Source organism: Microtus oregoni, unplaced genomic scaffold (assembly GCF_018167655.1).
Source record: "Microtus oregoni isolate MIOR12 unplaced genomic scaffold, Mior012 000003F_ref0000135, whole genome shotgun sequence".
Lineage (NCBI taxonomy): Eukaryota > Metazoa > Chordata > Mammalia > Rodentia > Cricetidae > Microtus > Microtus oregoni.
This window is the reverse complement of record NW_024543062.1, coordinates 33,701,503-33,729,276: the sequence shown is the minus strand read 5'-3', so window position 1 is coordinate 33,729,276 and position 27,774 is coordinate 33,701,503. Positions and strand designations below refer to the sequence as shown.

Here is a 27,774-nt window from a genome sequence, read left to right as displayed (position 1 = left end):
TCTCTCTCCTTCTCTCTTAATTTGTTTTGTTTTGATTTTGGAGATGGGGTTCTCATTGGGTAACCTGGTCTACATTGAGAGTTGAACTTCTGATCCATCTGCATCACCTCCCATTGCTCAGGTCCCAGGCTAATCCACCAGCTTGGCTTGTTTTGTGAGCTTCTGTTTCAAATGCTTCACTGGCCTCTCTCTAACCATTCAGAGCCTGGGTGGGCTCTAGCTTCCTGTGGGTGGTGTGTCTGGAGGGCCACCTTCACTGTTAGCAGTTTGGAGCTTTAATACGCCCTTGCCCACCTCCCCTGATTCAGCTGTGGGAATCCCTACAGAGGAAAGCCAGCCCTCCTGGCCTGCTAGTGAAGGGGGAAGCTAGTCGGATGTGACTGCCTGAGGGCACCACCAACTGTCCTGCTGATGTCGCCACACCACATGTAGTTGTGTGGAGCTGCTGCTGTCTGATACAGCAGCGACGATCAGTGGTCGGGACAGAGGCTCACAGCCCCGAGGCTGTGTCAAGGAACTGCTAGCATCTGGTCTGTGGCTGAGGGTCAGTTGTTTGGCAGGAGCTGCTGTAGACTTCCTCAGATTTTAGCCAGAGATTTTACAATGAGTGCAGTCATATAAGCTGTTTTAAGTGGAAATACTGAATTTCATTTAATGTCTCAAAGTAGTAAAAGGCATGTACTTAAAGGGGAAATTCCCAAGAATTAACAGGAATGTGGGGGGGGTATAAATTGTTTCTTTGTTTATTGTTGCTGGGGATTGGAGCCCCGGGCCTTGGGCTTTGTCACTGAGTGGTATTTGCTGCCTCTATGGCTGCTCTCTAGACTTAGGTTCCCCAACGTGGGCTCAAGTGAGGAACCCTTGCTTTGGTGTTTCATGGGGGACACATAACACTTCAGAGCTGCTGCTTTGAGGCCAGAGTAGGTCCAGTTCTTGCCTCCTGGCCTCTGAGAAGCAAGTGGCCCTGCTCCATCTGCTGGGCTCTTGGCACAGGGTCATACCAGCTCCCTGGGTTTGGCTGAGTCCTGTGAGCAGATGGTGCCATGAATTCCTAATGGTTAAGAGGAGAGCATGGTGCCTGGGGCCAACTTGTGTATTTGTTTGTTTCAGAGACTTCCTGGAGCAGGGGCAGCTGCACAGGAAGCAGGTACGTGGTGCGTGGACAGTAGTATGCTGCCTTCCTCCTGGGATAAGCCAGGGAGAGAGCAACCAGCCCCCATGTGGATCTCCTCTGTTCATAGATTCAGCAGATGGATCTAGCACAAGCTAGGACAGTTCCCTTTGGGACCCGGATTTCCAAGGTCATGATTTGGGCATGCCCTCCTTTGACTCCATTCTGTGACATTGCTTAGACAGTGTCTGGGGTGTGGTAATGGAGGGAGAGATAGAACACTGGTGGCATCCTCAGGAGGCTCTGGCCTCCTTCCAAAGCCTGAGTTTGCTGAGTCTTGGCCAGCTGAAAGCCCTTTCTCCTAACATCTGTCAGGTATCTCCCTCTCCACACTGCCACACTTCTCTTTCTTGCTGCTCAGAGCATCTAGGCTGCAGCTCTGGGGCTTTGGGCTGAGGGAGCAACCCTGGTGCTACCATAGTGACATTTGTGAGTGCCAAGGGCCCACCGCATCCCAGGGGAGCCCCAACCATGTTTTTATTTGCAGGAGCAGCATTGCCCCCTAATGTGCAGATCACCCCTGTTTTTCTGAGTGAGGAGGAAGTTGCTAGCCTCCGTGTGTTCACAGTGGAGCAGGAGACTAGGTAGGTGGGGTGTTCCTTTCATGTGTGTGTGCTCCCCACTTGTGTCTTCATTGTATTGTAAAGCTGTTGATCAGAGGTGTCCTGGCCTCCCGACACAGCAGACTCAGTGTGGAGCCACTCTCAGGACACCCTTCAGCTGTGGGTGACTTCCTGTGTGGCCTTGGCTACCTCTGGTCAATGATCCTGACCTCATTGGACAAGTCCTCACCAGTCATGGCCTTTTTCTACTTTTGTGGTTTTACCATGGTGGCATCTTAGCTCTATGACTGCAGATACCTGCTTGTCATTGATGCTTGTGCCTTTCAGGGGATTGGTACCTCAAGAGTCCCCATGGGAGCCTTTTCCCCATACTCTGCTGATATGACATCTCTTTTGTTTGCCAGACTCCAGGAAAGTCCATCTCAGTGCCCTCCCAGGGATCGAAGCACCCCTACCCAGGCAGAAGATGCCACTAGGTGTGTGGCATCCATGGCCTGGACATCAGCCACCATCCTGGAGCCTATGCCCCATGATGGAGCATGGCTGAATGGCAGGGGGGCAGATGGACCCTTCCCTGGACATGCACAGGAGCATGCCGTGGCTGCAGGACTGTGCACCACTGCCTGTGGCCAGGGTTCTGGCATCAGCAGCAGGCTGCAGCAGGAGTTGGGTTTTTCCCAAGAGGAACTGGACTTGTCTGAAATCCACATCTCTGAGGCTCAGGAAGCTTTCCCACCCATGCCTGTCGTAGGTGATCAGGAAGCTGTCCTCACCAGCCACCAGGCCCCCACACTGCCTGAAAACACAGCAATATGCAGCTGTCTGGACCCTTCCCCTCTTGAGAGGCTCCCCGATAGCAGAGGGCAGGAATGGCTTGCAGACCTTCCCATCACCAATGGCCAAACCCAAGTACCTGGCACAGACCCTCTCCCCAGAAGAAGCAGCAGCCCTGTGGTACTTCCTCCCCAGGACCCTGTGGGTGTGGAGCCCAGTGTGGAGCAATGTGGGGACGGAAGCCTCCAGAACAGGTCAGCCCTAGCATGTACTTTGCCCTCAGCTGACTCTCAGGGCCCCAGCACCTCTGCAGACAAAAGTGACTTCAAGTCCTCCCCTGCTGGGCTCCATGCAGGGCTCCTGCCCATGAGCCTCTACACTCATGGTGTGAATGGGCTGGTGCTATCCCTGCTGGCTGAGGAGCCTCTTCTCAGAGACACTGCAGCCATCGAGGAAGTGGTGAGTGTCCCCAGGCTCCTCTGTATCCTCATCTTTCTCCTTGGAACGTGGACCAGCCAGCCCCCTGGCAAGAATACCCCAGCCTTTGTAGTGAGGCGAAAGATAGTGCCCACTTGTGTGAGATTTTGTGTGGTGTGTAGGAGTGAACCACACATGCATCAAAACACCGGCAGAGGACTGGACTCTCCTTTTTCTGCTTCCCGCAGTCTGGGAGCACGGGTGTAGAGGAGGGAGGAGCGAGCAGGAGTGTCTGGGAGCACGGGTGTAGAGGAGGGAGGGGCGAGCAGGAGTGTCTGGGAGCACGGGTGTAGAGGAGGGAGGGGCGAGCAGGAGTGTCTGGGAGCAGGGGGGGAGCAAGCAGGAGTCTCTTGCACACAGCTCTCCCCTCGGGGGCCTTGTTTCCCTTTCAGTAGCCTGCAGTGGTGTTCAGCTTCCCACTCTGGGGTAGTGGGGTCATGCAGCCAGAGACTGCAGGCAGGGCTGAGAGCTGCCCTGCTGCTGGCTCAGCTCCTAGCTAAGGCGGCATGGGCACTCTTGCCAGCGTCTGTCTTCTGCAGCACATCACAGCCTGGGGTGGGGGTGGGGGGCAGGAACCCTGCATTTCCTTCCTAGACCCCACCTCACATGGTGACTTAGTGCTCCTTCACAGAGTACACTTGAAATCCAAACTGGCGGTGGATGGAGCTTTTTGAATAGCCATCCCTTCCTGGAGCAGTGAACTGAGCTCTAGAGTCTGGACCCACACTGGCGATAGAGTTGCTATGGTAACAGCCTTGCTGTGGTTGGCAGGAAGAACAGTTGCTAGAGGGCAAATGTTGTTCTGGGGCTCAACTTGTTTTTCTTCTTAAATCCACATTATTCTGAGGCATCTCATTGGCATGCATGTCCTGTGGCCCTCCACCGAGGAGCCGGTCACCTTGGAGCACAGTACAGGCTGCTGGGTGGCTTCTCTCTAAGCCACCTGACTTTCCTGTCTCTTTCTACAGCCCCTGCCCACAGCCCAGAGTTGAGACTTTTTACATGTATCCTCATTTAGCATAGCTGTGGGTGGCTGTGTCCACCTCTGCTTTAGGACAGCAATGGGTCCTGGCTGTGGCTTCATTCAGGGCAGCTCTGTGCCTTGGCTTCCCCAGTTCTTACTGTGCTGAGCTTCAGGACTGTTCACTCTGAAGGCCTGGTATTTAGATGCAGCAGAATAGATAGAATGCCACTGTGAAGAACCTAGCACAGGCTGCCTGTGGAGAGGCGGTCTACACAATTATATGTTAAGCTGGCTTACTGTATTAGCCAAGCTGAGGGTGGTTCTGGGAGGGCAGACACTGCAACTCCTGTCCTGAGGGAAGAGCCTTGCGAGGTGTGAAGTGGAGGCCTCATGCAGTTCTGTTGATTTCCACTGTCTCTTCCCTACTTCCCTGTCCCAGGCTGCTCTGCTCTTGCCAGTAGGTTGACAGAGGAGAGAAGAGTGCCCAGCCTTCTGCAGCCTCTACTGTGTGGCAGCATTTGTCAAGGTCAACCACAGTGTTGTGACCACAGCCTTCAGCTTTCCTGTAAAGCAGGGCTGGTGCTATTAGGCCCAGGAAATGGGATACAGGGTATGGGAGGTAAACGCTAGTGGTGTTGTCTAGACTATGGAGTTGCTAACTTTGAACACTGTGCTGGTTTAAGAAGGTGAACTTGAACCAGAACCCAAGTCTGGTTTATAGGAGAGGTTTGTTACTGTCTTAAATAGAACAGACTTGAGTAAGAAATGTTCACCTGATCTCTCTGTAGCTTTCCTGCTGTTTTCTGGAAGGCAGACAGTCTCTGCAGTGTGGTCCCACAGGCTGGAGGTGCACAGCTCTCTGAAAGGCTCTGTCCACACAGACCTCCTCAGGAGGCAGGGCGATCAGGTTCTGGAGCCTGGGAGCTGTGCCGTCAAAGGGAAGTGCAGGAGGCCCCCACCAGGGGGCAGCTTAGTGTCCCTGAGCCTGGTTTTCAGGTCTGCCTAGTATATTCCCTTGGGCCTTCAGTTCCAGGGAGCCTGTGAATTACTGCCTCATTAGGCCATGCACGGGGGCATCAGGGTTGGAATGGGTAGGAGGCAAGACCTGCTTGAAGTCAGGGTAGGAGCGCTTGGTGAGATATCCAGTGGAAAAGCTCGGCCATGTGGGCTACACACACTGATCCACCATCTACCGTCAGCTCTAGTGCGGACTGAAGTCAGAGCCCTGTGTCTCCTTGGGCCACTCTGAGATCAGTGAGCTTTTTGTTCATGGATTCAGAAGGCAGACGTTTTCAACTTTGCAAACTCCCCAGCCTTGTGTGGTTCTAAACCAGGCAGTGTATGAATGGTGTGGTGTGGTATGGCTTTGTGTGGCCACCTCCTGTACTTCTCACAAGTACAGACAAGTACTGTGACAGACACAAACCATCCTCAGTTGTCAGGCTGCACAAAAACAGGTTGCCTGGATTTAACTAGGCCCCTGCATCTATGACAACACTTAGTCATTAGAGAAGTCTCCTCCATATTATACCACACATCTTGTGATGGTTTGTGGTTAAGCAACTCTGTCTTGACTACAAGCTAGTCAGAAAATTTTGGAAGTAGAGCCTAATACATTTAGAGAGAATAGGATTTAGTTGGCCTACTCTCTGGACCAGTTTTCCCTGTTTCTTGTTAACAGCTTGAGGGGTGGCTATTATCAGGTCCCTAAGATCCAGAAGGTGTAGTGCAGCTACAAGGTGAGCTCCCCTGGGTGCCCCAGTGCCCCCCTCCTCCACTGCAGGGTGAGCTCCCCCGGGTGCCCCAGGGTCATCCCACCCTGTCACCCCCAAGACACACACAACTTTGAAGCTTAGGCTCATTTGTGTCTGCTGACCCTGTGTTGTAAGTGTCCTGACCGTCAGAGCAAGGTGGGTCTGCACGCACCTGCTTTCCACAGCTGTACACTCAGGGGAAGCCAGTGGTTGAAGTGCCTGGCACTGGCTGTGTTTATCCATTGGCTCATTCGAGGGGATTTGTTCACACACTACTTATCTGTTGAAGCTCCTTATTCCTACGGCCTCTCAGAGCCACTGAGCACAGGCCACTGGACAGCATTGTTCGTTCCTTGTAGAAGGTGCATATTCTTCATGGGAGTGATTAACCCATGAGGACTTCACCCAGGCCAGGTTGGGAAACACTGGGAACATAGAAGGCCACCAATAGTGTTAAAACAAACAGTGTCAGAGCTGCAGAGACGGCCCAGGGGATTGGAGCACTTGCTGTTTCTCCAGAGAACCAGAGTTCACATCCTATCAGGCAGTTCACAACTACCCAGAACTCCAACCCAGGCCATCTGATGCCGTCTTCTGAACTCTGCACACATAAGGCAGATAAATTAGAAATAAGTAAATATTTAAATAAAATAGATAGTCCCCTGGGGGGCTTCTGGGAAGCCACACCTAGGCAGCCACCACTGGGTATCATGGGTAATTTTTCTTTTCTTTTTTTTCCTTTTGTTTCTTCTTCCTCCTTTTTCTTTTCTTCCTTTCTTCTACCCATGATGACCTCAAATTTGTGGTCCTCCTACGTCAGCCTCCTGAGTGCTGGGGTTCTGGGTTAGTACTGCCATGCCTCCTGACTCTTCTTAAAATAGAACCTGCTCATTTTATCCTCACACAGTATGACGCTTAATTTACAAATATCAGACCATGGGTTTAGAGAGGTGACTTAGCAGCTAAGAGTACTTAGTTCTTGTTCAGGGAACCTGAGTTCAGTACTAGCACCCACACTGGACAGCTCACAATTGCCTCTACACTTGTCACACAGAGGGTGTGACACCCTCCTCTGAGTTCCACGTGCATGCACGTAACACCGCATACACAGATAGATACACACAAGAAGGAAAGTATATGCATATATGAACATAAGGGGCTGGGGATGGCGTACACCTGTAGTCCCAGAACCCAGGAGGCAGAGGCAGAAGGCTTCCCACAAGTTTGAGGCTAGCCTGGTCTCCATAGTGAGTTCTAGGCCAGTCGGGGCTGCATAGGGAAGCCCTGCCTCAAAAGGAGCATGTGAGTGGAACTTGATGCTCCACCAGAGACAATGGCTATTTTTGCTAGGTCTAGTGACCACTGAGGCATTGTCTAGGTGCTTCTTAACTGTGTCTGCCAGCCTGTGACCCACTCCTGGCCCCTCTGCAGTACCACAGCAGCCTGGCATCCCTGAATGGGCTGGAAGTCCACCTGAAGGAGACACTACCCCGAGATGAGGCTAGCCTCACAAGCAGCACGTACAACTTCATGCATTATGACCGAATCCAGAGCGTGCTCACAGGTAAGCTACAGGTACAGGGAGCCCAGCTCCACATGGGCGGAGGGAGAACCCAGCCCCAGTCATGGCAATGCTGCAGCCTACAACCCGCTGGCCACAGCTGGAGCACAGCCACCGAGCTCACTGGCAAACACTCATTTGCTCCTTTTCTTGTTTGCTGTTCCCCAGTGGGAACTCGGGAGTTTCAACATCTGTGGTAAGGTCAGCCCAGAATAGGAGCTGCTGGGGCTGGCAGTGGGGCTGGCAGTGGGGCTGGTAGTGGGCTGTTTGTCTCCAGGCCTCTCACCCACACTCAGGCTTTAGCCTCACTGCTCCCATGTCCAGGACTTGGCCCAAGGAGTCGGGGAGGGCTGCCATTCACCACCTCTGTCTCCTTCTGCCAGCCAACCTGCCTCTAGTGGCTTCTCCCCAGGACCGCCGCTTTCTGCAGGCCGTCAACCTCATGCACTCGGACTTTGCCCAGCTGCCTGCGCTGTACGAGATGACTGTCAGGTGAGCTTCTCAGCCCCTCACAGCAGTGCCGCAGGTCACAACAGTGGCAAAGCCCTAAGTCCTCACTGTCAGAGAGCACAGGGCTGCACTATTCCTGAGGGTGGGCCAGACAACACTATAGGCTTCTAAATACAAACAAAATGGTTGGTAAAAACACAGTCACTGCAGTGATCTCAGAATCAGACATTTCTCTGATGCCCAGCACCACCAGAGCCAGCCTGTGTCTCCGTGTGTGGGGGAGCTCCGGGCCACTGCTGCTTTAGTTCTTATTCTCCATGACTGATAACAGACGACACAGGTTCCATTTCCTTTCCCTTGTCATACTAACTTATCTTTCAGGTGACTGTCCCTGAAACTGGATGCTTAAACAGCTGTGTTCTTTCTCTCCATGTTTTCTGAAGCTACTTTTGGAGAGTTGGGCATGTTAGAGGGCTAGAGGAAGAGCTTCCCCACCCCTCCGTCAGCCTGCCGACTGTCGTTATGGCTGTGCAGACACACTTTTCCTTCCTCTTAGAGTAAGAAATGTGAGCGTGTGTGGGAACGGTGCTGTCCTAGGTCACAGTCTCACGAAGCCAACGGCCAGGGTTTGACTGCAGGCCTCCATGACTCAGGTGCATGCTCTTTCCCCATAGGTTTCACTAGCTGGGCCAAGACTGTGGGTCGGGACACAGTGGGAGCACACAGAGCCTTGGGGATGAAATTCCCATGTCCCGTCACTTGACCACACCGATGCCAGCTGTCTGTCCTGGTGTCATCTGCTGCTGATAGCACAGTCTGCCCTTTTCATCTGGCAGCCACCACTCTGGGACCTGGGTGTGCTGGGTGTGTGGCTGTTGAGTGGGAGGAGGCAGCAAACAGATGCTGACATCTGCTCCCCTGCTGGTGGCCGCTGTGCTTCACCTTCCTAGAACTGACAGCGTTCAGTGTGGGTAGAGCCCAAGGCATGCTGGGTGGGTTCTCACCACAGTGATGGGCACAGTTCCTTGGCATATGCTAAGGAGTGCACACAGACTCTGCAGGACTCTGTAATAAAGCCAGGGGCTCCCTGCTTGCCAGTAGGAGGGCTGGCATTGCCACACAAGTGTGACTGGAAGGTTTTCTCACCAAGCCATACTCCCTTCAGCTTTGAGAGGAGCCTGCCAGAGAAATGCCTCACAAGAGCAAGACCTGGAGCTTCCTCCTCCTCATCCAGCAGGAGACAGCTGAGGGAAGGAGCTTTAGCAGCCCCTGACCCTGTATACTAGAATCAGGGAAACTTAGGCTTGTTAGACTAAGGACTCCAGATAAGAAGAATGTGGGGGCTAAGGAGGTCGGGTGGGTCTGTTAACAGGTAAGAGTTTCTCCCTGGTCCTGTGCTCGGGAGGAAAGACTCCCCTGATAGACAGTTTAAGCCGAAGCTTACTTAGCAAAGTAGAGAAATTGGGGCACTGGCCTGAAAGTGGGGGAGCACCATAGTGGGGACCGGTTTTGGGTCTTTTAAAGTGTATGTGTATGTCTGTATGTTTATGCACCTGTGTGTGATGTGTGCATATGTTCACACATGCACTACAGTGTGCATGTGCAGGTCAAAGGACAACTTGTGAGGTTCCAGGATGGAACTGAGGCTGTCAAGCGTCCCTCTAGCCCTGAATGGTGGATTTTTAAGGAGTCCTTATGACTGTGTATGAGATTGGTGGCATATTCATGGGGTAAAGTAACCCTTTTTCTTCTCAAATTACCCTGTTAGGGTATTTGTTCCCCTGTCTTGGGGAAAGAGCACAGCGGGTGGGGGATTAAGCCAGCAGTGCAAATGGTGCTGATGTGGAGGGCACACCCCTGGGTGGTGTGCCTGTGCGGTGTCGAGAGCATCCCGCTGTTTCCGTGTCTGAGGGCAAATGGTGCTGATGTGGAGGGTGCAGACCCTTGGGTGGTGTGCCTGTGCGGTGTAGGAGAGTGTCCCGCTGTCTCCTCTTTGAGGGGTGTGGCTTTAAGGATGTGGAGCAGATGAGCAGCATGCTGTCAGGAGCCCAGCTACCAAGATGCAACTGCGGTTTCCTAGGTTACCTCATCCCACCTTCTCAAATACCCATTACAGATCCTCCTTTGTGCCATTCTTTGTCCCTCTGTTAACCTATGGGTCCAGGTTTCCTGCTTTCTGTCCCTGCCACTCCTCTGTCACCTTACAAGCACCTTACAGCCACCGTCCTAAGCCCATTCCCTCCTGCCATGGTGAGTCAGGGACATGAGCAGGACTCGCTCCGCTGCCATTCTGCTGACAGCAGCTTCAGTGGCCATTTGTTCAGTAACTCCAGACCCTGGCTACACCTACCTCAGGCCCACCATCCCAGCCCCTGAGAGCTGAAAAGACAGGACAATTGTTACCTGGGCCTGCAGCAGGCATTGGGGTGATGGAGCAGCCAGCCAGGGCCTCACACTCACCCCTGAGCTGTTGTCCTCTTTTCTCCCCAATAGGAACGCCTCCACAGCTGTGTATGCCTGCTGCAACCCAGCCCAGGAAACCTACTTCCAGCAGCTGGCGCCCACTGCTCGCAGCTCTGGCTTCCCGAACCCTCAGGATTGTGCCTTCAGCCTTGCAGGCAAAGCCAAGCGGAAACTGCTGAAGCACGGCATAAACCTGCTGTGAGCTGTGCACAGCCTGGGCTGTGCGGCAGCCCCTCCAGACTGTGTCCACAGTGCTAAGGGTTGAGAAGGACCTTGTTCTTCAGTGGCTGCTGCATGAGGGTGAGAGGACTCAGGTTCTGGCATGTGTAAGTGACCTGAACAGGTGCAGTGCAGGCTGCAGGCTCAAGAATGCAGCCATGGGAATCTCACCTGACAGTTTACTCAAAGTACCTATGGTACTTTTGCAACCTTGCAATGCTGAGTTTCAAGTTTATGAAAGATTCCCAACTGCTCAAAAATAAATGACCAAACTGAGTTCTGTGTAATTGGCTAGCATTTCCATGACAGAATAAAAGTCAGTGTACATGCTTTACATGGGTGTGTGCACACGCAGTTTCCTCCATGCCCTGTTCCACACTGAGGGTTCTGTGTTGCTTTTGTTAGAGCGCAGAGCATCTGCATAGAACCCATATACACTGACCGATAGTGATTGACAGCCCCAGCCTCACAGGCCTGCTGCAGAGGGAGTTTCTAAACTATGTTGAGTCTGCATGGTGACAGGGCATGATTTCCTTTCCCATCTATCCTTGGGCTTACAGGTACAGAACCCATAGATCTGGAGGGCTGGCTGTGTTTTCCCCATGAACTGTACACACCAGTGTGCCTGTCTACAGGGTCATAAGCCACGTGACCTGCGGTCTCTTCCTTTCCATGAGGCCTCTCCAACACTTGCTGACCACAGACTGATGTCCATGCCAGGAGAGTCCTGCTGTCAGCAGCCAGATACAGTTCTAGAAAGAACTGTCCCTAAACAGTTCTAGAAAGAAACTTGGGAAGTTTGTTGCCAGCTCTCAAGAAACCTCTGATGGCTTTACAGTGTGTTTTACAGCCGAGGGGGTGCTCGCACGGTACACTCTCCCTTCTGCCAACTGCTGCGCAAGACCTTCTAAGTCCTGGCCCTAACCTCTGAGAAGACAGCCCGTGGTGTGTCAGAACTTGGGACTCAGGAGCTTGGAGGCATCCCATCTTCCCTCTGTGGCCCGCTAACTGCCTGGGTTTGAGGACTCTTCCAGGAAGCTATTTCAAGGGATGTCACTGACCTCTCTCAGTCCTCGTGTGACATGGAGCTGTGTGCAGCCCATACCTGTCTCATGCACCTTCGCAGGACTGCTTTGAGCCCAGGAATGCTTTGCACTCAGAACACAGCCACTGTAGAACCAGTGCTGTGGGCTGCTGTAGGCCTCCTGATTAAACTTACCCCGGAGTAAAGTCGGGACCAAAGGTGACCTGAGCACCACTGCGTGGGAAGTCTTTAAAAATACCCCCAGGAGTCTTTCTATAAATCAGGAGCATATTCTGTCTTGAGCATGGATGTATCAAGTGGTTAGTTTTCTGTGTGTATGGTACCTGTGTATGGAGGAGAACGGAGGAGGACATGGGGTATCCTGCCATTGCCCACCTCACAACTCCCCTGCCCCTCCTTGCAGGGGTGGGGTGAAGGCATGTGCATGGTCACACTCAGCTCTTTATGTGGGCACTAGGGATCTGAACTCGGGTCCACATGCTTTTGCAGTAAGCCTGCTCTTACCCGTAATCCACACTGTATTCCCAGCTTTGAGGAGAGGCAGGAAGACCCCAAGCTCAGGGCTGCCTGCACTGCTGTCAGCCGCGGTTCCTACTGAGTCCATACCTGAAAATGAGAAAGGGCTGAGGGTTTTGCTCAGGTTAAGATGCTTCCTGGCATGAGGCTCTGGTCTCAACCACTAGTAACACACACACCTCTCTTGGCCTTTTATTTTGGGGGTGTGGGCCACATGTCATGAGGACATACAGGTAGCCCCATGAGAAACTGTAGCCTGGTCAGCAGGTTGTGAACCTTGTTGAGAGTGGATCTGCCAGTCCCCATCAGGCTCCAGATGGCCCTGCCAACCCCTGCAGGTGAAGCTGAGCTGTATGCAGTCATAGGCTCTTCCCAGGACACTGGAGTCACATTTCCCACTCAGATAGCTTCCACACACAGTGCTCCAGATACCCAACTGCCTCCTGCCCCAGCCTCACCAGTCCCTTTTGTACCACCTCTTGAGAGGATGCGACAAGTCCACGGCTCTGCTTCTTTGTGCAGTGAAGGGTTGGGATCTCAGATAGGAGGCATTCCCTGATCCTAGGATACCTCACTGGGGTGTGGACAGGCAGTGGCCGGGGAGGGGGCAAAGGTCCCTCTCCATTCCTGATTACAGCCCAGTTGGTCCTGCTGCCTGAAACAGGGAGCTGCTTGCCATTGGCAGGTGTGTGTGTGTGTGTGTGTGTGTGTGTGTGTGTGTGTGTGTGTGTAAACTTCCACTTTTGCCAAAAAGAATCTTGGGAGTTACTTCCCTTAGATCTGCAGAACCCGTGTGCATCTCATCCCAGGGCTAACTCAAGAATTTGAGTCCTGAAACACTGCAGGCACTCCTTGCCTCATCATTTTTCTCCTGCCAAGCCAGTTCAGGCTGTTGGACTTACACCGAGCTGTCCGGCAGGCCTCCATGACGTCTGTCTGCTGACATGGAAGGTCCACTGAGACCTGTGGGAGCCCAGGGAGGTGTGCACTGCTGTAGCCTCTACAGTGATTGGCTTGGAGGCTGCTGGGAAAGCCTCCTCCCCACCCCTAGCAGCTCCCTGTTTCAGGCAGCAGGACCAACTGGGCTGTAATCAGGAATGGAGAGGGACAGTTTGTGCATAGCCAAGCCCACACCTCCCAAATTACCCTCTAAACATGGTGTGTTCCTATAGCAGAGGTCCAGCAGAGGTTATAGCAGACTCATTGTCCTGGATGGGCAGCAGGTCCTCCACAGCAGCGTCGGGGGCAGTGTCTGCCAGAGGGATCTATCTGCAGCTTCATAGTTGACACCCAGATTGTCACCATGGACCTGGACTTCACACGGCAGAGACCACAGGAGGAAAGAGGGCATCGAGCCTTGCTGGGGTCACTCCCTGCCCCACTATGAACTGTGGGGCCCACATTCCCAGAAGAGATCCACCTGGCCATCACTCCCACTGGGAAAATAGACCCCTTGGGAAACACTGGGGCACATCCACTCACAGCACTTCCAAGTGACAGGTGTGCAGGTGGAGCCCAGGTGCTGTGCTGGAGTTGCCCACTCTGGTGGTCACTGCTGTGTTTAGCCCTTGGGTGGCCCCTCCAGGTGGCTCAGTCACTCTCCTCACCCCATCAGTTGCCAGCATGCCTAACAGTCCCCACCTCTGAGGCATGCTTCTGGTCCATAGGCATCCCATCCCTGACTCTGTGACTGTTAACATGCGGTAACAGTCCCGTGTAGCCTCGTGGTGTCCATGCAGGCCCTGGGTGCCGTCCTTGGTGCTTCTGAAACAAGCTGAGGGAGCTGAGTACCGGGAGAAGGGCTGTGTGAACAGGGAGGCTGGGGGAGAAGCCAGTGGCTGCTGGGTGCCAGGAAGTAGTGAGGGGACCTGCTTGAGAGCTGAAGGGGCCTGGATGGATTCCTGCCCTCCAGAGCTGCAAAGGGGGAATCCCAGACATTTTAAGCCAGTAAGTTTACAGTCATCCGGTATAGCCACACGGCAGGGTTCTGCTACATCCTGTGTCTGCAAACTGAACTCTGAGTGTGCAGTGGGCTAGGTGGCTTGTGGGGGAGGCAGGCCTGGTGAGGCTGCTGAGGTGCCAGCTCCTCCCAGGAGCCTCTAGGCATGAGAGCATGCCTGTCCTTGGCTGGAAGGTCAGGTCACCACTCCCAAGTGGGTAGGAAGCAGGGAGAGTGGTGGTGGTGATAAAGGCTTCTAGAAGGCTGTGGCTGCCCCTGGGGAGGGCTTGCAGCCTGTGGCCCAGAGAGGGTGGACAGTAAGTGGATGGACCTGGCAGCAGACAAGGGAGTGACTCTCCTTGGTGGATGGCAGGTGCCCACCTCGAGATGGAAATAGCAGTGCAGGGGAGGTGAGCACTGGTTCTGTCTGCATCCACCTTCCGCCCAGTACACACACCTGCTCCCAGCCCTCAACTGCTGGCTTCTGAGAGGAGGCACCTGCCTCCAGGCCTCTCTGTGAGGGAAACTGCTTTGTGTTCTTTCTGGGTGCCTTTGAGCCCCGGCAGGAGCCCAGAGCCTGCTTCAGAATTGCCAAGTGGCAGTTCCTCTCTGTCCCACCTTCCTACAGCCAGGCCCAGCGTGCGACAGTAATGGCTCAGGGCTCTGTGGAGGCTGTGGGCGGCCCCACATTCACTTCCTACCCCAGCTGCCAAGCTAGTGCCAGGTTCAGCATCTGGGCTCCTATTACAGCACCTATTACCAAGGACGGTGAGTGGCTGTTGTGTCGTGTGTCCCTCTGCCCCACCCCCCTGTTCAGTTTGCTCAGTCCTTTTATTAAAGTCCAGAGGATGCTGGCCCTCCCACAGCCTCAGGAAAAGGCATTCTACAAGGGTCCAGAACATTGGCTGTTTGGGGCCTTAGTACCAAGGAGGCGTCTGGGGTACATGTCCACATCTACAGTGCATGGGCCCCAGCAGGACACCTAAATCTGCACACTGGAGTCCCTGTGGTGTAGCTGTCCTCACAACCTAAGCTGCCTCTGGGTGACTACAGCATAAATCATGGGAAACTATGCAAGTCTTTGCTGAAGAGAAATGGCAAAAGGTGGGTGCCCGCTGCATAGCTGCTGGAGTGGGACCCGGGACCTCACTCAGGCTAGCTTCTACCACTGAGCTCCATCCCTGTTTTTTTTTTTTTTTAAATGTGTTTGCACTCTGATGGGTCAGTGGTAGAGCACCTGCCTAGAATCCTCCAGTGAAGGGCACAATGGCAAAGCCTCTACTTAGAACCCCCCCAGCGAGAGGTTCTCATAACAGAGCCCCTCCCTAGGATCTCCCAATGAGGGGAATAGTGGCAGAGCACCTGCCTAGACCCGCCCCCTGTGAGGGGCTGGGCTCATGCTAGAGCTCCTCTGGAAACCCCTAGTGAGGGGCTGGGGCATGCATGGCTCAGTAGCCATGCCTGCCTAGGGGACAGGAGATGGCTGAGTGGGAAAGTGGCTGCCTAGGGTGGGGTGAAATGCAGCAGTTAGTATTTGCCTGTGTGCGGCAGCTCTGGGTTCCATCCCCAGCAGTGCAGTGAGCCACCCAAACCCCCCTGGAACACTCTCACATGGCAAGTGGGGTCAGGAGGAAGACAGAATGGAGGTGACCAGAGGTCACCTGGGAAGGTGGCAGGAAGTGATCAGTCCAGTATGTCACCTGCTAGGGCCACCTAGCACTGCAGTCTGCTTGAGTATGTCCACGGCCATCTGTCAGCAGCTCTGAAGTATGTGGCCTCATTCTGTCCTGTTCCCCATGTTTACAGCTGGTTAGCAGCCATTGCCCGGGGAGGGAAATGTCGGAGAAGGCTGCTGGCAGCGTTGCCTGCAGTGCAGTGGGGAGCCTTAGGAAAGCATTGGCCCCTAGTCTGTCTGCTCTAACGTGCATGTGTGCATCCGCACAGGCCCTCCCATCTGACATCGTACTGCCTGATTGAAAAGTCAGGTTAAGTTTACGAAGCAAGCATGAGACCCATCCTGTGGACGAGACTGACTGGGACTTCGTGGTGCCACAGGAAAGAAAGCAGAACTCAAACTTGGCTTGAGAGTCAGTGCAGTTGCTTTGCTCCTGGAACCTAACAATCAACCGGCAAAGCTGCATCCGGATGCAGATGGACCCCACATGGAGGCCGGCTACTCTCCTGTGGTTCATGTGTTTTCTTAGCTGTCTCCTTCTCTTTCTCAGTGGTCCCAGCGTAAGAACTTGGGTCATGTGCCCAAAATCTGAACCAACAGGATAGGACCTCAGGAGGCTGGTTGGTCAGGTCTGGGTCAGAGGTCTAGCCTTTAAGTTGAGATCTGCCAGACCCAAAACTAATGACCTAAGTGTGGGGTGTTACAGTTTAGTGCAGGACTCAGTGGTAGGGTGTTTGTATGTTCAAGATCCTGGATCCATCCCAAGCAAACAAACAAGGAAACAAAACCCGGTGCCCAGGATGTAGTCAAGCATCGCAAACTGGCTGCTGTAGAAGCCGGTCAGGCAGCCTGCCCAGCATCACTCAGAACAGGGCTTAGACACACCCCTCTGCTGACTGTCTACGGCTTACTGTCCTTGCTATGCAAATCAGTGACCCTCAACCCCAGCAATTCAAACCCAAAACAGAAATGAGTTTTAAACTATAGGTGGGTCTGCATTCCACCCCAGACAGAGAGGGCAGATACTGTGGGGGTGGGGATGGGGTGGAGGGCACTGAAGACCTGCCTGTGCTGCATGCAGTCAAGACAGCCCACACAATCCTGGAAAGGTGATGGACAGGAAAGGGGTTTAGGCTCTGAGGACCTGATGGTGACTTGGAGCTGATCAAGCAACTGCTGAGGTCTTGGCTGGAGAGGCATGAAGAACTGGAAAGAGCGGAAAGTGGGGATTCCTGGAGCTGGGCCTGGCTTGCTCCCCTCTCTCCCCTCCAGCAGTCCTGGCAACACAGAAATGACCTCAGCGGCTGCTTGGCTGGCGGTGCATGCGGAGGAGCATGAGAAACACCCTGGCCCTGGGAGGGCCACGCTCTTCCTTTCCTGGTGCAGCGACTTGTTGTGGCTGTCGGTTGTCACTGGCATGTGGACAGTCAGGCTGTCCCGGGGCACCTGGCTGCCACCGCTGTCCAGGGGAAATGGCCCGTCCTCCTTTATCCCTGCCTCTTGGACATCTGTGGCTTTGCTATGCAGAGGGATCCCACGCCTGGCCAACACCAGACTTATCAGGGAGACCAAGGGAGACTGGGAGAGGGGACTTGGTTTGCAAGAAGTGGCAGGGGAGTGAACTTCAGATGCTGAGCATGAGTCCAGCAAAATGTAAGAACTACAAATTCTTCCCACACAAATATTGTCTGTTTTACCATTTGAGCTGACTCAACACTGCAGACTGGCTGGCTCCTGTTCGCACCCTCACTCACCTGCCATATGTAGTGTGGATGGAACCCAGGGTCTCATGCATGCTAGGCCATGCTCTGCCCCGAGCCATACCATAGGACTCTGTTAAGACAGCCATTTGGCCTCACCCACTGTTGACCTTGGCCTCAGCCATTGGTGCCAACTCAGAAACTAAGAGGCATGCTCCCACATCAGCCCGTCACTTCCGGCTGCCCAGGCCCTGCCTGCTCTCACAAGCTACATGAGCATGTCTCTTGTCAGCAAGTTCCTTATTCACTTCCTGTTCCACAGCCATGCCATTGGCATGTTGGGGGGCAGTGGGGACACATGGGAACCATGCACTCTGAATGTCTCTGCTGAGAACCCCAAGTGGAGAAGCTCTGGAGCCCAAAGGTTCCCTTCCAACCCTGAGCACAGAAATAGTCTCAGTGTGTTTCTCTCCTCTGTGGACCGACTTCATGGGATTGCTTTCTAGAGGAGTTGGGTTTGCATTCAGACCTAACGCAGGGTTACATAAGCAACCTGTCATTCTGTCCTGCTCTGGGCAAGACCCATGGGCCACTACTCCCAAAGCGTGTTCTGAGAATGGCTGACTATGTTCTTATATCAGTTGACCTGTGGCTATCTGGGCCTCTGGCTAGCCTTCATTTTGGGAAGAGAACTGTGTGTTTTCTCTGGAGACGAAAGACCAATGTCATATCTGTGAATCTCAGGGTCTGTAGCTCTCTTCCGTGTCCTCTAGCCCATGGGCTTGAGTCAATGTTTTGATCGACACGGGGCTGATTCTTTGCTGTCCCCTAGTCTAGCATTTGACTCTTAGGCAACAGACTCCAAAGCATGACGAACATCCGGTCACCTGGTTGGTGGCAAAGGTTAAGCCGAGCATGTTTCCTGACAATCTCGGTGGACTCAAAACCACAGCAGCAGCATGTGTGAGGTGTGGCTTGGCAGTAGGCTTTGGTAGGCAGTGAGCTAAGAGTATCCCTGTCCTTTGCTAACCTGGGAGCCCTCACTGGCTGTCGGCTCTGTAGGCAGCTGTGACTAAAGCAAAGGCCCTGGTCACAACCACCGGGACTCTGACAGACTTCGGGTGATAGCAATAATGATGGATTCCCTGGACCCTGACCTACTACTACCCTGATGGTGACTGGTAAGACCCTAATGATGCCAAGCAGGTGTGCAGACTGCAGGCTGTCTCTTGCTCTGGGACAGCATCAGAGGCCAAGCTGTGGGGCTCAATGGCTGTGGTCTCTGGTGAGACAGCTACAAAGTTTAAGATGACTTCATTCAGACAAATGGCCATTTGGTTACTCTATTCCAGAACACAGAGAAGACATCATGTAGCAAAGTCACAGACTTGAGGGGTACAGAGTCTCTGGTCACAGCCAAAGGGACACACTAATAGGCCAGAAGTCCCAGTAGATAACTGGAAGGGGAAAGAAACCTAAGAAGTTCCCAGTAACCAAAGGAAAGAGGGCTCTCATGGGGACAGGAGGCCACTCACGCTTCCAGTATGGACCACGGCAGGGACTGGGCTGTCCCACAGTACACCTGGGCCCCACTCAGCCTGGCTCCAGCCCAGGCAACGTCCTCATCGTCCTGGAGCAAAGATGAAATCCAGGGCCTGCCGTTCGGCAGCTGCCACGTTGGGGTGCCAGAGATCCACCATGAAGACCGCCCGTGGGCCATCCTCAGCGGAACCTGGGGAGGAGGAGCATAAGGGGGTCAGGGTGGGGAGGAGGAGCATAGGGGGCCAGGGTGGCCCTGTACACTCATGTAGGCCGAGCTGTAGGCCTATGGGCATGGGAAGGCCTCCCGTCCCAGATGGAGAATGTTCATAAGGTCTCTCCAATGTCTTGAGGAAAGCGAATGAAAGAAAAACAGGGAGGGAATCTGGGAAGGCCAGTGGGACTGTCATTGCGGACACAGTCCGCATACTGTTGTCCCAACCCACAGAATGTCTGACACTGGGAATGAACCTGAATGTGACGACAGCCTTCAAGTCATGACAGCTGGTTGAAGTTGGCTCGTCACCTGTCATACCAGCTACCCATGTGGGGAGACTGCATGGGAAGGTGAAATGGGGGCCTTGGGAGTTCCTGGTCAGTTTTGTCTGGTACCCCAAAACTTCTCTTTTAAAAACAACCATAAACAAGCAGGCGGGCAAGCTCTGGGAGAGGCAGCGCCCACCTTCATGGAATGCAGTGTGCAGGAAAGAGTCGTCGAAGAGCAGGCAGCGACCTTCCGCCCAGCACTGGGGCTCACCCCCCACCACCAGCTCACAGCCATTGGGAGTCTTCAGACCTTGGGGAAAAACAGAGGGTTGAGAGTGAAGGTGGCCAGGGTTCAAGGCTGCGAGAAGGTGGAGCTGGGCTGCTCCGGTGGGCACTTAAAAGCTTAGGTCTTCCACACGCTCCCCTGGAGTCCACACTGTGGGCTATATGTGGGTGACTGAGGCCACCGAGATGATGGAATTAGGGATCTTTAGGATAAGGTAATGAATGGGATCTATACTTATAAAACGGACCTTTGTACTACATGAGGTCACAGCAAGAGGACGCCACGGCCACTGTGCTGGCGAATCTATGCCCACATGGCACACAAACTAGAGTCATCCAAAAGGAGGGAGCCCCAGTTGAGAAAATGCCTCCACAGATCTGACCGTAAGACATTTTCCTAATTAGTGGTTGATGGGGGAGGGTCCAGTCCATTGTGGGTGGGGCCATCTCTGAGCTGGTGGTCCTGGGTTCTATAAGAAAGCAGGCTGAGCAAGCCATGAGGAGCAAACCAGTAAGCAGCATCCTCCATGGCCTCTGCATCAGCTCCTGCCTCCAGGTTCCTGCCCTGTGTGAGTTCCTCCCTAGTTTGCTTTTGGTCATGGCGTTCATCACAGCAAACAGGAACCCTGGCTAAGACACTCACCTGGCAGCCAGAGCCTCTTTGGGCCTACAGAGCTCCGCCTTGGACCTCCAGCCTCAGAACCTTGTGGAGTCTGCCTCTGGGCTGTTGTGTTTGTTCAGTCAGGGTCTCACCGTGTTGCCCAGGCTAGCCTTGAACTCTCAGTTCCCCTACCACCACCCAGCTGTTTCTGTTCTTTTTTAATTTAAAACTTTGTATTAATATTGTGTGGGGTGTGCCTGACACCACATGAGTGTGAGCATTAAAGGATCACTTAGGGGAGGCGGTTCTGTCCTCCCACTGTGAGTTCCTGGAATCAAACTCAGGTCATCAGGCTTGTAAGGCAAGCGCCTTCGCTCACTGAGCCACATCGCCAGCCCTGTCCTGTTATCTGACAGCCACCCAGCATGTGGAATTGTCACACAGCCAGTCAGTCTTTCGAGGGATAGGCGGGACTGGCGAGGCCATGCTGGCTACTACCAGCCAAACTCCTCCTTGGTTGGTTTCATCTGGTCTGGGCCCTAGACAGATTGCTTACATCAGTCTAGGTTCTCATGACCTCAAGAACTCATGATGTCTCGTCCTGGGATTAATAGGAATCCAAGCCAGCTTCATCTATGCACAGCCAGCCTACAACAGGACCTCTTCAACAGACAATTCCCTGTTATTCCCACGGAGATCAAGGACCCATTTTTCCCTACAAGTTACTAGCTGGCCTGAGAAGGGAATGTTCACAATGACACAGTGTGCACATTCTGCACAATGCACGCACACACAAGTATATGGTACGCACATATCAGACATTAACACAGCGACCCAAACCTCCATGTCCTTCTCCCCGGCTGCCTGCTCCGCACCCCTGGATCCTGACCACATCAGTCTCCCAGGCCTGCCCCTGCTCTGCATTCCAAAGCCTTTGAACAGCACGGCAGCTGGGGATGCACTTCAGTGGCTCAGCACTTTCCCAGCATGCATCAGACTCGGGTTCAGCCCAGTACCCTGGAAATCAAAAGCTCCCACAAAGCAAGACCTTTCAAAAGAAAAGCTTCACTCCCATTCCCAACAGCCCTGAACCCCAGCCTGGCCTAGCCTGGCCTAAGTCAGCCATCTGCTCCCCTCAGCCTACCCTACCTCAGCCTTCCAGCTGTTTGCAGCCCAGCTCCCTCTATGGACTCTTGCCATAGGTTTATTAAAGCAAAGCCATGGTGTGGATCAAAGCCTACCTGGTAATAAAGCTGGCCTCTGCCTGCTGAGAACTTCAAAGGCACGAACTACTTACTTTTCTTCAAATAGCCCTGAAGGCAGGGTTGAGCACGCCCCACCCCCTGTTTTAAAGAGGAAGCTTGGCTTCCAGGACCTGACAGTGGGAGATGCCTTACTGAGCACTGTGTAGTCATGACAGCCACTGCCACACTCAGGAGACTGCCAGGCACTATGCCAAATGGCCACTTAGTGAGTTGTGTCCTCAAAGTTCTCCTTAGCGCTGGAGCTGTGTGTCCACTCTGCAGAGAGGCAATGAGGTCTATGGAGGCTCGGACCCTGTCCAGCCCGCAGCTGCCCGTGGATCCAGACTCTGGCTTCGAGCTGCCACCCTGTCCCACCTGCCTGTCAAGCCAACCGCAGCAGCCCTTTGACGATGGTACTTCTGCTTCTCAGCACAGACATCTTCAGTGCAAAGCACACCGTATCCAGAATCCCCACCCAGGGAGCAGAGGGAGCAGAACCGCTGGGGCGAGAGGGGGTGGGGGCCTAGCATCTGGCACAGGCTCCTGCAAAGTGCAATAGTGAGCCCCACCACAGCCTGCTCGGGACACTCATCTTCCGCTTTCCCCGTCTCCTGCCAGCCAGCACCGCCTCTTACAGCTGCCACCTCCTAGCTCAGCATGCTCTACTCTGTCACCATTCACCAGGAAGAAGGTCCCCCACAGCTGTGAAGTTTACCTCCATGTACCTTACTCTGCACCTAGCACTGATGGCCACTCTGAGACACACCTCCTCTGACAGATCCCCAAGGGAGAGCTGCTGCCTCACTCTGGGGCAGCTCAGAGTAGGGAAGCAGCACACTTGTAGCATAGCTAACTCATGGCTGGGCTCGATAAAAAGGCAGCTTAGCTTGACACTCAATTTGCATGCCACACACACAGCGCACACGATTCCTAGACTTTGAATAAAATGAACAGAATACTGGACACCATTGATCTGTGGTGACTCAGAATGTTTAAGCATCTTTCCTAGCCTCTCAGGCACCACTGAGGCCCTCTGTCACTGTCAGAACCCCTGTGGGTTCTGTGTCAGCCACCACAGAGAACAGCAGCCACCAGCCATAGCTGGATACATAAACTTAAGTGAAAACTTTAGCTCAGCTGTTCCACGGACCATGGCCCAAGCCCTCAGCAGCCACACGTGGCCAGCAGCTAACACGATGGACAGGGAAGATGGAGGACACTTACCGGCCTCTCCTCCAAAGTTCTTTCAGACAGTGCCTTTCCTGCCAGATCCTAGATTTAAGTTGGTGTGTGGCCTGGTGGCAGAGAGCATGTGTGAGTGCCTAGCTTCCATTTCCAGCACCACAGGAGAATGAGTCAAAGTTTGAGAGAATTAAAAAAAAAATGAGGTTCATATTCTGCCATCACCGTTGTTTATAGACCACCACCAAGAAATCAGGCTCTGAGGCTGGGGTATGGCCAAGTCTTGTAAAGCACTTACAGTATTGTCATGAGGACCTGAGTTGCTACTTCCGCATGTGAACAGGCAAGGTACTGTGGCACACACTTAGAGTTACAGGGTTGGGGAGTCAGAGAAGGGGAGGCAGACTCCCCTGGGGCTTGTGGCCAGCGAATCTAACATAGCCAGTGAGCCCCAGATTCCAGAGAAATCCTGTAAAAACAAGGTAGACAGATCCTGAGACACAAGACTCAATGCTGATCCCTGGCCTCAGCACACACACACACACACACACACACACACACACACACACACACACAAGTGCACACATAGAGTGCAGGTTAGCACTTCAAGCCTCAACCCTCTGCCAAGCAAGTGAGTGCTGGCACTATAGGTGTGTGCCACTGCACCCAGCTGAATGTGTCTGTATTTGGTCAAAGCACTCAAGAGGCAAAGGCACCTTGCTACTTGAGGCTTCCGTGACTGTGCATGCTGGGGCTCTACCCCATCCACGTACCTAGGTGGCACCGGATGCGGATGTTGGTGGGTCCATAGTGCTCCGTGATCACAGTCCCAGGACTCAGCACCGAGATGCAGGCATTCCCGAAAACATTGTTTCCAATACAGGTCCGGAGGCTGCCAAGCAAGCGGTACGTCCGTGGGCACTTCCTGCAGTTCCTGGGGACACAAACTCCCTGGTTGACAAAGTCAAAGGTGAACCACTCCCCACTGGGGGTACTGTTCGCTTTCCACCCCTGTGGGAGGCTACAATTAGAGAAGGCCTTGTAGAGTGTCTCAAACTCGCAGAGGATGGCCTGGAAGTTCCGCTCCAACAGCTCCACATCGTGCTTCTGGGCATCCCGGGAGAAGTAGGGCGTAGTGGGGAGATCAGGCAGGAAGAAGACCTCAGGCTTCTGGATGGAGGGCTGGCTGCTGAGGTAGCGGCCCTGCTCCCGGATGCCCTTGTGGATGCGGCCCATACCGGACCATGAGTACCGCTTGGCATATTCCTGCAGGTTGTGGTAAAGCTTCTGGTTGAGACCATCGTGGTGCATGCAGCGCACGCACTCGGGGGACTGGCAGTACATGGACCCATTCTGTAGCCCATTGGCATCCACTCCCTGCAGGAGGGAGTTGACAGACACATAGGGTCGGGGCTGTTCTCGGCCCACATGGTAACAGTACCACACAAACATGACCAGCAGGCAGACCACAGTGACAACGGCTGTGCTGTCACAGTCCCGTACAGACTGGATGCCGGTGGCAATACAGTCCCTCAGGCCATCCAGAGACCAGCTCCAGACCACCAGCCCCTCCAGCCACATCTTGAGGAACTCAGCGCTTGGGTGGAAGCTGGCTCAAACGATCAGTCCTCTGGGGGTCGCCAGGGTACCCACAACATCCAGGTTAGCAGAAGGTGGAAGGAGTAGCTGGAGCAGGGGGAGGCATGGCTGCCACTGTCCCTCAGTTCCTGCCAAGGGCGCCATTGATGAATGGTGAGGCCTGCTGACGAGGCCCACCAGCAAAAGTCACTGAAGTTGGGCAGAGGGTGCTGCCTTATATCCCATTAGCAAATGCAGTCAGTCAGCCACCATGAAAGGATCTTCATGGTGTCCAAACCTAGGATGGAAACCAGAAAACAGCACATTAAAGTTATGAAAAGAAAAGTCCTAAATACAAGAGTCTCGGGAGGATGGAAATGCATCATGTGACAGCAGAGGGCTGTCATAATGGCACACACTCTCTCTCTTTGCAAGCATGCTGTAAATCAGGCTAATATCACGTTGGAAAAGGAAGCGGGTGCCCTGGAGTGGCTTCTGTGGCAGATACACCTCTTTCTGCCACTCAGTTGGCCTTACAGGAAAAGTCCACGTCTTGGACTCAGTTTCCCACCTCTGAGGACAGCAGTGACGCTGCTTTGCCAGCCATTATGGGAGGTGGAACCCAAGTCACTGTAGAACACAATGTAAGCCCAACTGTGCCTCCCAGATCTCCAGAACCCAGAGTGTCCCCCAGTTCCTCTGACACACTCTGTCCACCCCTCCTTTTTCACAGTGGTGCAGTCAGGTCTGCGTCCTCCTGGAAAGCCCTCCACCACCAAGAGGAACACAGTTGGGAGCATCTCAGTGTTCCTCCTTCTTCCCTAGGGGAGAATAGAGTACAATGACAGCAAGACTGTCTCCTGCTGCCTGGACCAGCTAGGCCTGGGAAGTCTTCAGCACAGCAGAGAAGTTACACAGCCAAACTAGACATGGGCTAGACTAGGAGTGGACACCAGCTGTTTGCAGGGCATGTCCTCTCTCTAAGCCCTCTCTAAGCTTTCATCCATCTACTGGCTGGGGATAATGTCACAGTGAGTTCTCATTGTGAGAGTGACAGGCAAACCAAACGTGGAGTGTCCCAAGACTCCCACCCTGAGCAGAATGCTAGGCCGAAAGACCCCGACTTGGGGTGATGTCCACTCCTGGTCTCATGGAGAACATTTGGTGCATACTGGCACCATCCCGGTGTCAGCTGAATAAAGAATCACTTGACTATAATGTTTAGGAAGTCAAAAAAACACACATACTGAATATTCATGGGGACTCATGCTTCTAGGAAAAGTATAGGAATGGGGGAGAGAGAAGCCAGTTTCTTCTCAAGATGCAAAGCTCGGGTGTTAAGCTCCTTCGCTGGCCCCTCCTCCATGGGTGATACCAACGCTCCGCTGTTTCCACTTTAGGAAAAGGGAAAAAGCTCCGAAAAGGTGTCTTCTTTGCACTTGCTCTTCAAGCCAGTCCAGGATTCCCCAAATGAAACATGTTTCCTTCTAAACTGCAACTAAAACCGTCTTCAGCAGCAGGTTTCCTGGGTGCCCAGAGTCTCAGCTGGTTGTAAAACCGTCTTCAGCAGCAGGTTTCCTGGGTGTCTGGAGACTCAGCTGGTGGTAGTACCTGACCTATGAAACTGAGTTCCCACTAACCTGCTCATGTCAAATGCACACGCGCGCGCGCACACACGCACACGCGCGCACACACACAATGGGTGGGTGGCTAGGGGAGCTCTCCATGGGCCATGAGCCCTTCCCCTCCTCACCACAGCCTCATTCCGGACAGGGCAGACAAGAGCCCTCCCCAAGACAGAACAGTGAAAGATTCAGCAAGGAGAGACCCTAACCTCTTCAAGAGATCCAATCCAGTGCTGAGAGAGTGAACAGGGAGCTGCCAGTCACTTAGAGCCCCAGGAGGCTGGCTGTTCCTGCACCCACGGAGGAACATTCAAGCTCAGAGCTAACCTGTGACAAGAAAACATCTCTGGTTTTAGTGGAGTGAGTGGCAGCAGGAGGATGGATGGATGCACACTGGTTCTTCTGGTTCCCATCAGTGATGGGCATCATGCAGGTTCTACACCTCAGATCTCAAAGACCAGCGGGCTCCGGGGAATAAAGGCCAAATTCAATCAAGTCCAATCAAAGATAACTTCTAACACGAAGAATGCCCGGGGAGACAGTCTGCATTTGACCCAGTTAACCCGGATCAGGTGACCAGCTCAAGAGGCTTTCTGATGCTAAAGAGCCCGGGTCACCCTGAGGTGAAGCCAGGAGACTCCGGAACCCCCCTGCAAGGCACAGCACAGCAGCTGTGTGCTGTTCGCTGTCCTCTCTACCAGAGAGCCTGAGAGCTGTCCGGAGACGAGCCCTCCCCTCTAGGGAGCTTCCCTCCTCAGAGTCTCCCGCCAGTGTCACAGGCCCTGGAGCCAGGTCAGAAAGACGAGTTAATGCAGGTGGTAGTAATGCCCAGTAGTCAGGGGATGAGATGTTGAGGTAAGGGTTACCTGGAAAAGTAGGAAGGAGGGTCAGGACGCGTGACAATTCATGGGACAGGGAGGTGGGTCAAAGTGGGTGATGCTGAGGAGGAATGGGGGACCAGGAGAAAAGGGAATAGAGGAGAGGAAGAGAGGAGGAGGGGGAAGAGAGGAGGCGGGGGTGATGCTGCGGGGCGCGATCCAGCCCGAGAGGCACTCAGCATGCAGCCGGTGCTAGGCGACCGCGGGCCCTGGGCCGGCCTGGGATGCAGGCGCGGGCGCCCAGAGCATCGTCCTCCGCAGCCCCGCAGCCCTGGAGACACCGCTTACCTGCGCGGGCGGCTGCGGGGAGCCGGGCGACGCCACTGCCCCAGGGACGCGGCCGCCCCCTGCCGCGCCCGCAGCAGCCGCCCGGCCCGAGCCGCGAGCCCCGCCGAGCCGGTGCTGCCCGCGCTGCGCTCCGCGGCCCCGAGGACCACAACTCCCACAATGCCGCGCGCGCCTGGCGGCGGGGAGGGGGCGGCGGGGCGGGACCCCCGACGCGTGCACCTGCCGCGCGTGTCCGCGGGGGGTGGGTCCGCGAGCCCCGCCCCACCGCAGGCCAGGTGCGCGCCTCAGGCGCAGGGTCTTCGTGTTTCAACCGCACTGGTCCAGCTGGGTCCTCCCTTCCGCATCTCTTCCCCTCGGTGTCCTTCCCCTTGCCTCTCTTGCCTGTGATGGATCCCACACACACTTCTGAGGCTCCGCGGACACGTGGGATGAAATTGCAAATGGAACAGCCTGGAAGATCCGCGGCTCTGTGCTCCGCCTGGGCGCTGCCGGCGGGAGCTGTTGCAGACCTGGCGCCTGCCCACAGGGAGGCCCAGTCTAGCCAGCAGCGGTCTGTTCTGTCCAGCTCACAGAATGGAAAGGGAAGACTGAGCTGGGCCTGGGGACACTGCGCTGCCAGCGCCCAGGGAAGCGTGGGCTCCGAGGAACAGTGCATGGGAGTTCTGGGAGCGTGGGGTGGGATGCCAGCCCACAGCCCATCTGTGTATGTCCTCGAACCTACTGCTTTCAATCCCAGCATGCATCCCTGTCATGGCCTAGAATCCTCATTTTTGTCCAGGATCCATCTCTCAGGCCTG

The 27,774-nt window shown here is 54.2% G+C and overlaps 2 protein-coding genes across 6 annotated transcripts in view; one reads left to right on the top strand and one right to left on the bottom strand.

The window, feature by feature from the left end:
* Hps4 (HPS4 biogenesis of lysosomal organelles complex 3 subunit 2) overlaps nt 1-10,672 on the top strand; it is a 28,810-nt gene extending 18,138 nt beyond the window's left edge. For 3 of the 4 annotated variants that reach the window (XM_041648536.1, XM_041648537.1, XM_041648538.1), the window contains exons 9-14: nt 1,111-1,147; nt 1,659-1,755; nt 2,139-2,967; nt 7,135-7,267; nt 7,648-7,756; nt 10,208-10,672. In XM_041648536.1, the coding sequence (XP_041504470.1) occupies nt 1,111-1,147; nt 1,659-1,755; nt 2,139-2,967; nt 7,135-7,267; nt 7,648-7,756; nt 10,208-10,379 (1,377 nt within the window). In that variant the 3' untranslated portion in view covers nt 10,380-10,672. The remainder of the gene's footprint in view (nt 1-1,110; nt 1,148-1,658; nt 1,756-2,138; nt 2,968-7,134; nt 7,268-7,647; nt 7,757-10,207) is intronic. The other variant, XM_041648539.1, reaches the window with a different exon arrangement.
* Nucleotides 10,673-18,604: 7,932 nt separating this feature from the next.
* On the bottom strand, nt 18,605-27,562 carry Asphd2 (aspartate beta-hydroxylase domain containing 2). 2 transcript variants are annotated; one of them, XM_041645823.1, is made up of 5 exons: nt 26,978-27,562; nt 26,021-26,138; nt 23,382-24,484; nt 19,493-19,606; nt 18,605-19,003 (listed from the first exon to the last, which is right to left on the bottom strand). In XM_041645823.1, exons 3-5 carry the CDS (start codon nt 24,187-24,189, stop codon nt 18,894-18,896), a joined length of 1,032 nt encoding a protein of 343 aa, XP_041501757.1. In that variant the 5' UTR covers nt 24,190-24,484; nt 26,021-26,138; nt 26,978-27,562; the 3' UTR covers nt 18,605-18,893. The 2 variants fall into 2 exon arrangements, with proteins under 2 accessions (XP_041501757.1, XP_041501765.1); XM_041645831.1 differs by lacking the exon at nt 26,021-26,138.
* Nucleotides 27,563-27,774: the final 212 nt, after the last annotated feature.